An 8,907-nucleotide genomic window follows, 5' to 3' on the forward strand; every position below is an offset into this window, starting at 1 on the left:
ATAATAATAATAATAATAATAACTCATTCATGTAAAGAACACCTGGATTGGCAGGTCACACAGTAAAGGGTCCTGCACAAGTCGAGCAAGTCCCTCCTCGAAAATATCCAAAATCTCTGAATGTGGGAGAGCATCTTCATCTTCATCTTCTTCCTCATCTGCAACTGCAGCTTCCTCATCTGTCAGGATCTCCTTTTTCACCTCCTCATCCTGACAGTGTCCTCCTCCTGCTCTGTCAGCTCCAGGTCCAGAAGCACCTGGACTCTCCTCCATAAAAACCGCAAAAAGTCAGAATTATCTGCTGGAAAGGGATTCAAAAGACAGAAATCTTTCCCAACGCTAAATAAATTAAATTTAAAGTCAGTCTCAGAAAAGCTGCTTACAAATACATCTTTTTGTGTGCTTAACTCGCAACCTGCATCCTGTAAGTTACTGTGTGCAACACAAATCATGTACCGGAAAGAAATGCAGCTGGTTGTACACGGATCCGCTCGGTGAAAAACAAAATACTTCAATATTTGTCAAAACACACACATAAGTGACTTGTTTTATTTATTAAGTATCAAATTATAATAAAATATGATAAAAAAATAATCTTAATACAGGCGCGTATTTTCGACGGAAAACGACTTCCTCCACTTGCTCTCTACCGGACTGTTTTTATGTGCGCAACTTCCGGTGGTGCTGTTCAAGTAAATACGTTGAACGATTTTGTCTTTAACTACGTCTTTATCGAAATGCTGCTGTTTTGTCCGACATGTGGGAACGTTTTAGTCGTCGAAGAAGGACAAAGATGCATGAGATTCGCCTGTAACACCTGTCCTTACGTACACAACGTCACAAGAAAGGTAGGTTTCCGTCGAGTGCGTCAAGCTTGTGATTAAAATGAAGAAGGTGGTTGGATTTTACGTCGAATAAACAGACTCTTTGTTTGTTTGTTTTATTAAAGGTAAACAACCGAAAGTATCCCAAGTTGAAAGAGGTGGATGATGTTCTTGGTGGAGCTGCAGCATGGGAAAACGTGGACTCAACTCCAGGTATTAAAAATAAAAAATAAAATAAAAACAATTGTAATTTAGGGCATATTATGTTAACTGCCTCTCTTTATATGAGGAGGGGGAAAGTTAATGGATTCTGTCTTTAATTATTATTATTATTATTTTGCTATGTGTACTCTTCAGACCAGGTTTTAGTTGGTCTTTATTTCTTATTTATTGTGTAAACTGACATTTCTTTTTTTAATTTTGTACAGAAACTTGTCCAAAGTGCGAGCATCCTCGGGCGTATTTCATGCAGATTCAGACCAGATCGGCTGACGAACCAATGACTACTTTCTACAAATGCTGTAATGCCCAGTGTGGACATCGATGGAGAGATTAAAGATTTTCATTAGTATTTATTTAAAATGTTCAGATGATTTTTCAGTCATCTGATTTTTTTCCCCCCTCTTAAGAATTTCGTATTCACACAAAACCTTCATTATCCTGGTATCACATAATTTGCAGATCATTTCAAAACGTGTTTCCTTCATGAATTTTATTGATAAAATAGTACCTGTGTACAACAGCCAAATAAATCACCTTACATAGTTGTACATCATCCCACATTTAAAGCAGCGCAGACCAGCAGTTTACATGACATTTTGAGGCAATCCATCTCATTTATTTCTTTTTTTTAATTCACAGACTTAATTTAAATCCTGAAAATAAAAACATTTTTTGTGTCACATTGAGTCAGAGGGAGTCAATAACTACTGGCCTAAGAAGCAGAAATGAATAGATTGGATATATTCTGAGGTGTAACAGCATTGGTCCACTGTTTATAAAATAGTCAATAGGATCACTTATTTAGCAAAAAGCTTAACTTTATTGAAGCTTATTAGGATCTCTAATCAGTTGAAAGACATTCCTCTTCATCTAGCATGCGTCTTTGCAATGCAGGTAATCTTAAAGGGCTGATGGGAGGTGAAATGATAGATTCATACCCATTCTTTTAAATAGCCTCTTACTTTACAAATATCTGGGCCGTTATAATCTTTAGTACAGAGTAGTGCATCAGCATGATAGAGCAAACTCATTTAGCACTACTCATTTAGTGACAAACTGTCACCATCAATATACGCTGAATAAGTGAAAATGTGCTTCAACTAACTCAAACTGCTAAAGAGAGAAGTAAAAGCCAAACAACGCGTTGCTTTTACTCTCCAAACGATTACCTTTTAATAAACAAGAGGTGTATTTAAACGTAAAGTGCAAATGTTAACTTCATTATCAAAACAAAAATACATTTAGGACAAAACCTTTGTTGGGGACCTAAAAGTAGTGAGTCACTAAATGTGACTTACTGACTGGATGCTAGAATAAAAGTAACTATAGCATGTAACATGAATGCAGCAGTTTAAATCAGTACTTTTACACACATGTAAGGAYAAACTAGGAAACAACAGCATGAGCAAAATGAAACACGGGCAACCAATGTTTACAATTCTTAACATAAACTCAAAATATCTAAAATGAAAAGTTAAGTTTGTGTTAWGGAATACACACATTTCTGGCCAAAATTTCACAGATGATTGTTAAAGAACATTTTCACAGTTTTAGTTTTTTTTTTTTTCCTTCATTCACATGCATGACTTCACATGAATGGCTGCAGGCCAACCACTGTCTGTGCATCTGCAGGCTGCCAGGTGGCTGTTTTTTTTTTTTTTCTAGTGCCCTTTTATCTTGTGCTGAGCAAAGATTTTTACATTTCAAATTTACTTTATACATCACAGAAGTACGCAGGATATATACAGAAAGTATCCTGCGAACCGATGAGAAAACTGCGAGTACAGTAAAAGAGCGTTTACACAACACTATGCGGAAAAAATAAATGAAAAKGGCGAGGACGCTGCTGTCACTATCAGCAGAGGGGACTGTGAGTTCGTGTAGGTATACATGTACATGGCTCTGTGGCAGACAGCTGTCGGTGGTTAGCAGATACGCTTGTATGTGTAAATATAGCCCTTACAGTTAGGGCAGGTGTGTGTCACATCCTTGAGGTCATCAATCAGGCAGGGAATCAAGCAGCAGCCAAGGTCACACCTGTGAATGAAGAGCACACACGAGCATTCACCAAATATAGAAAAAAAACTTTTACCATCCTTTAAAAAAACAGATCATGTCATAAAATGAGGCTAAGCCTGGAGGCAGCTAGCATGATGCAAAGCGCCAATGCACTAGAACTCAGAAGTCAGCAGAAGGGATTTATTGTTTTGGGTGTGGGGGGAGCTCATTGGTGCGCCCGATAGCTAGCCCTTCATCAGAGCTAAACAACAAAAAAATAATCTGAAGCTCCTATGTTGAACAGTTTTTGAGTTATACACTTGTATGTCCAGACCAGTGGTGGGCACAGTCCCCCTAAAGCACTAATAGGGGTACTAATTTCCTGATTAGTGCTTTAGGGCTTGAAGAAATTTATTGGGGTTTACTTATATACTGATCTTAATTACACTACACATGGTATGGTCTAATTATTAGGAGAACTGTAATATCTGTTAAATGTGATCATTTTTGCTTAAATTGATGACATGCCTGAACACTGATTCAACACATAACTGAACCGTTAATCTTCATTAGGTCAGATAATATTGTGCGAGCACATGGCTTCAGCAGTGTGTTAGGGACCCCATCCTGATGACGTAATAAAATAGGCGGAGTCATGTCCTGAAAATCCTGTTATACTGAACTGAATTCCGGAAATACGGGGCMTGAACGCAGACCAACAAAACTGCCTCCAGACCCAGCTGCTCTCTGTCTGGATTCTATGAACTCTTTCACATTCAGTTCCCATGCATTGGTACATTTTCGGCGTGGTTGAAGCACATAGAATGGTAAACAAACACATTTAACAATGTTTTCTGTCAGGCTTTTGCGTATTTCAAAATTTATTAGTGGATTAGCAATTGCTAAATTTATAGGCTAAATTTAGAAGCACTAACTGAGTTCTATAAATATTATTGATCAACATTAATGTTAACAGCTGATGGTGAAAGCTGTCACATTTTGTTCATATGTGTGTCACTTATCCACTGGGTGACAATATATGAACCTAAATACAGCTGTGGAATGTCAATGATAAGAATTAAGAAAGCAACATGTGACTCATGTCTGTTGAAGAATGTTTATGGTTTGACTGGGTTATTTTAGTGCTTTAGAATCAGCTTTTGCTAAATTTCCATATGTTAGTGCTTTAGAATTAGGAGACCTAAATGTCTGAGTTGGTGTTTTAGGGGTAGTGGAACTAAACTTTAGATTAGTGCTGCCMAACACTGGTCCAGACACCCCCTATTCAGAGGGAGCCCCCTCCTCAAATATGGGGTCTTTCACAAAACCGTTGGCTGGGCAGTACAGGTCGGTCACGTCTACCGTACATTGCTACAAAATTTCAGGCAGATCGGTGCAGCCGTTTCCGTGCTACGGTTGACCGAAAATCTTGAAAAACATAAAAATAAATTGAAAACAATAAGACCCCCTGCTTCGCGTGCATATTTTATAAAAATAACCTGACGAGAGCGGAGTGGATTTAGAACAGTGAAAAGACACGCGGGCCTGTTATCACTTGGAACTCAGATTAATTGTGTTATATGACCTGCCAGATCATGTCAAATAAACTGGTAACAAAACTTTTCCTTATCTGACASTGATGTAAAATTCAAAAAAAGTCTAAAGGACTGGATGTTTGGAAATCCAAAAACATTATTGTGCATCTCATGGTTGAGAAGGGTTTTTATTATCTTTGTACATCCCTGCTGCTACCCTCAATCAGTAATTACTAATAAAATTTCATAACTTTACCACACAGCATGATAAAATAAATACTACTAAAATAATAATGTCAAAAGCATAACGCTAAATCACTGGTGGGTTGAATTAATATTGTACTAAGTTGTGAATTATACATTACGCCTAAGCTCGGACTGACTTACCCTACAAAGAAACAGAAGAGGCAGAAGAGCGTGTTCATGAGGCCAACGTCGTGAGAGATGCGGGTGACGATAGCCTGCTGGCAGTGCGGACACACGGTCTGCACCGGCGAGGTCTGAAACATTTCCCCCTGCAGTACGGTCACAGTGGTGGCGGCACCCGGAGGAGCCAGGACGGTCGCCGTGTGTCCTCCCATGTGGACGAAGTGACTGGGACCAGGACCCATGTGTCCCGGCATTGGCTGAGCAAAGTGTCCCGGCGGAGGCGGGTAGGGGCCTCCTGCGAGGAATGACATTTTGACAAATTAGCATTTAAAAATAAAACAGGGTGACCTGTGCAGAACAGAGCAAAATGATATGAATCTAGTAATTAATGCKAAAAGTAACCCTAGATTTAAGTTTTTATATGTTTACGGGTATTTGTGGGCAGGGTGGAGCACCTTGTGTTGGCAAAGGCATATGCATGGGCATGGGCAYTGGCATGGGACCTTCTCCAGGGACGTGTGGGGGTAAAAAGCCCGGCTGTGGGCCTTCATACGGTGGAGGTCCATAATCTGGAGGAAATGGATGTCCATGTGGAGGAGCAGTTCTTACTGTTTCTGAAAGGTAACACACAAAGATAACATGAACTCAGATCTGCACAAGGAGAGGAGTCAAGACGGTCTTCATGAAATGTGCAATTCTCTGACACAATTGTCATAAATATTGTCACTAATAAACGACACATTTGGATTTATAACACTGTCTAATGCTTCGTGTAGCAAGGAGCAAAGGGTAGCTTAGCAGTTCACTGAGATCAGTATTCTGGAAGTCGGCGTGACGTCATTCGGTCAGGTGATTTCAACCTCCATTTTTTATGGGGGAAACTCATTGTGAGACTCCATTACAAACCGTGTCAAAAGTAGAGACGTCAAACTATACAGCAGTTTTTAAATTGTGTCGATGGGTCAAGAGAAGAAAACCAGAGTTACGATAAATGGCATATCTTACTATTTTTTTCTGAAAATGAACATTTAATTTTGAAGCGCGTTGCGGCTGAAGGGAGCAGGAAACAGTAATCTCGTGGAAAAAACACCGCTGTCCATCGTCAGTCTCATCTTTCTCTTAAACCGAAAAAATATAAACTCCCCAGACCTCCTTTTTAACTGAGGCTCAAAGTTATCTGACAAGCAGTAAAAAAAATCTACAGGAAGAAGAAAATAAAAAGAGGCAAAATTTGAATGGAGATTGGCGGCAATGAAGAGCCGGTGAGAGCAGGACTTTATTAATTAGATCTGTGACTTTTAACATGTTTGGATTTTATAGTTAGTGTGTAGTTTTGGGTGTTTACTCTTCATTTTAGCCAGTTTTAGTGTGTTTTGAATCAAAACAATGAGGCAATTCTTTTTAAACAAGGAGACGCACGGAGGTCTGCAGAGGCAGAACGACAACACGTGTCTTATTTCTCTCCCCTCACTCTTGCAGTTAGAAAAAAAAATTATTTTATCTCTGGATGTTTTTTTTTTTTATGTGAGAAGTGCAGTCCTACAGCAACTTTTCACAATTTTTCCTATTTTCCACATAGAGGAGCTCGTCCTATTTTCCCCCAAAACCAATATGTCAGCCTCCATCTACAACATGGTAACGTGACAAAGTACCCGGCTGTTCGACTTTGAGAATTCCCCCTCACACATCAGATTAATACCAAAAGCCAGACTAAAAGATACTCTAGAGGTAAGTTTTTTAAAGCCGTAAAAAATATGACACAACTGGGACTAAATTCTTACATGAAAGTTGAAATGCAGCATAAGATCATCCGAATTCAATCACAAAACAAAGGTGAATGATCAGCTTGTGCCATTTTTGAAAACACTTCATTRCTCTCTGAAACTGGGCAAAGCAAACGTCTACTTAGTTCATCCGAGTTCACACCGAGAACTGAACTGACTCTTGACTCAGAACTTATCAACATTCAACACACTCCAGTCCAAGTTTGGCTTCTTTACCAGGTTGTCCATTCTTCTCTTCAATGAGGGGAGCACTGGGACCCCCGGGATACGGAGGGGGAGGATCGCTGGACATGTTGGCCGCWGATTTAGGCTCGCGGATGGATCCAACACGTTGGCTCCGACCACTGTTTTACAGGTCAGCTTACTCTCTGAGGAGTGAAACATGAACACTTTCAGACTCTCGGCTTGTTTCTCTCAAAGCTTTTTTTATACAAAGTTTATAATTTTCTAACGACTATCGATGAAAGAAATAAAGTGCTGCACATTTCAGTGTGCAAAAACATGTCAAATGTTTCACTTCAACAAAAAAACGAGGAAAAAAGAAGAAAGTTCTGCAAATCCTAGATAATTATCAGCAAGATAAAGAAAGGAGCAACACTTGTTGCGGTTTCACACGGCTCAGGTTTCAGAGGGAAGCGAAACTTTCTCTCAACCTAAATCATGCATGTGATGATTTAACGCTGAGCTCGGGTTTTCTCTGACCAAGTCTAGAACATTTAGGAACATTCGTGTACGAAGAGATATTTCCACGTCACTTTGAAAATCTAAATGTGTGACTCAATATGACTCAGACTGAAACAACACAAAACAACAAGTCAAACCTTTCTGTTTAACCTAAATAATTTACCTGAATGACCTATTGTAACCAGTTTACAGATGGGCAGCTATGATTCACAAAAAAAATCCTGCTTTAAAAGATTTACCTGTTGCTACTAGGAACAAAAACAAATCCCCATGATGAGGCAGGCAAATCTACCACAGGCTGTGATGTATTCAAAAACATATTGCTTTTACTAAACATAAAATTGTTTTGATGAACATAAAGGCACAAATTTAGGGGTTTTAAACAAATCATTATGTATTTGTATTGATTAAAACACAAAATGAATAATCCTAGTTGTTGATAATATAAACAACAAATAAATGTTCAGAATTGGAGGCTATGATGATGAGCCCAACCTCGTTTGTTTCGTTAAATTAACTAGTTATAAAGTTCTATTTAAAATCTACTAGCAGATAATCCTGCTCAACCTACTAACCATGAATAACTTAGTTACGTAATCAGCACTGGTTTGACCTGCTCCATCTATAAAAAGCGGATTATTATTTTAATAACTAACTTGTTTACTAGCTAGCAACGGAGCGGAGAGATGATGTAGTACCATTTGAGCAGGATAAACGGCAGGTCAAACACAAACTCGTATCTTGTGTCTTTCCTTCAGCTGAAGAGGACTGAGCGTTTGTTTGAGCTCAGCTGTCAGGCTTTTGCGTTCAAACAGCTTCAAGCTAAGCTGTCATTAGCTAGCTGGCTAACGTCGCCATGATTCTGGACACAGAAACTAAAGATTAAAGGTACGGGGAGAAGCACGCGGATTAACACGGTTAACACTTCTGCTTCGGTTGCTTCTAGTCGTAACGATAATGAAACAAATGTCGACCAGCTGAAAATCAAATTACCTGAATTGTGTGAACACCGCCGACCTGTGTTGTGACTGAAGTTGTTTTTGACGTTAGCTGCTTCAGCGGACAGCCAACATCCGCTGAGACGGATTTACACTGACGTCATTATTCCTGGTGTACACCGGTGTTGTAGTGATTTTAGTAACCCTGTCCAAAAAGGTTACGACGGTGGCCGACTTACTAACAATAAAATGACAAAAGTGGCACATGGGCTATTAACCATTTATATTAAAACAACTGTGATAGGCAATAAAAATATACACTAAATTTTAATAAAAATTAAATGCTATTTTTCTTGCTTTTATATAGATTATTATTTTATAAAATTGTACTAAACCTAAATGTTTAGCTAACACCGTGTATATGTAATATTGTTATATAACACGATTTATTGACATCAGTATGAATGTCTTTGAAACTCAGATAAGAGCATTTATTTTGAAAATGATACCCAGTAGTAAACAACTTAAGTATTTTACTTTGTCAGAATTATTA

At 38.7% G+C, this 8,907-nt stretch overlaps 3 protein-coding genes across 3 annotated transcripts in view; 1 reads left to right on the top strand and 2 right to left on the bottom strand.

Annotated features, from left to right (window-relative positions):
* The window catches only part of snrnp25 (small nuclear ribonucleoprotein 25), a 2,022-nt gene extending 1,565 nt beyond the window's left edge, over positions 1-457 (bottom strand). Inside the window, exon 1 of the mRNA XM_014024059.1 lies at positions 43-457. Coding sequence (XP_013879513.1) covers positions 43-273 — 231 coding nt within the window. The 5' untranslated portion in view covers positions 274-457. The remainder of the gene's footprint in view (positions 1-42) is intronic.
* A 197-nt stretch (positions 458-654) lies between these two features.
* Positions 655-1,726, top strand: polr3k (polymerase (RNA) III (DNA directed) polypeptide K). Its single transcript, XM_014024067.1, has 3 exons — positions 655-848; positions 950-1,037; positions 1,253-1,726. Exons 1-3 carry the CDS (start codon positions 663-665, stop codon positions 1,378-1,380), a joined length of 402 nt encoding a protein of 133 aa, XP_013879521.1. The 5' UTR covers positions 655-662; the 3' UTR covers positions 1,381-1,726.
* On the bottom strand, positions 1,638-8,516 carry cdip1 (cell death-inducing p53 target 1). The gene is made up of 5 exons (XM_014024048.1): positions 8,410-8,516; positions 6,949-7,100; positions 5,404-5,562; positions 4,967-5,243; positions 1,638-3,083 (listed from the first exon to the last, which is right to left on the bottom strand). Exons 2-5 carry the CDS (start codon positions 7,022-7,024, stop codon positions 2,972-2,974), a joined length of 624 nt encoding a protein of 207 aa, XP_013879502.1. The 5' UTR covers positions 7,025-7,100; positions 8,410-8,516; the 3' UTR covers positions 1,638-2,971.
* Between the last annotated feature and the right edge of the window lie 391 nt (positions 8,517-8,907).

Source organism: Austrofundulus limnaeus, unplaced genomic scaffold, assembly GCF_001266775.1.
Source record: "Austrofundulus limnaeus strain Quisiro unplaced genomic scaffold, Austrofundulus_limnaeus-1.0 Scaffold4, whole genome shotgun sequence".
Classification (NCBI taxonomy): domain Eukaryota; kingdom Metazoa; phylum Chordata; class Actinopteri; order Cyprinodontiformes; family Rivulidae; genus Austrofundulus; species Austrofundulus limnaeus.

Coding starts and splice junctions, on each gene's coding strand:
- polr3k (XM_014024067.1), top strand. CDS start 663: ATGTGCGCAACTTCCGGTGGTGCTGTTCAAGTAAATACGTTGAACGAT. Junction 849..949: donor TACACAACGTCACAAGAAAG/GTAGGTTTCCGT, acceptor GTTTTATTAAAG/GTAAACAACCGAAAGTATCC. Junction 1,038..1,252: donor AAACGTGGACTCAACTCCAG/GTATTAAAAATA, acceptor AATTTTGTACAG/AAACTTGTCCAAAGTGCGAG.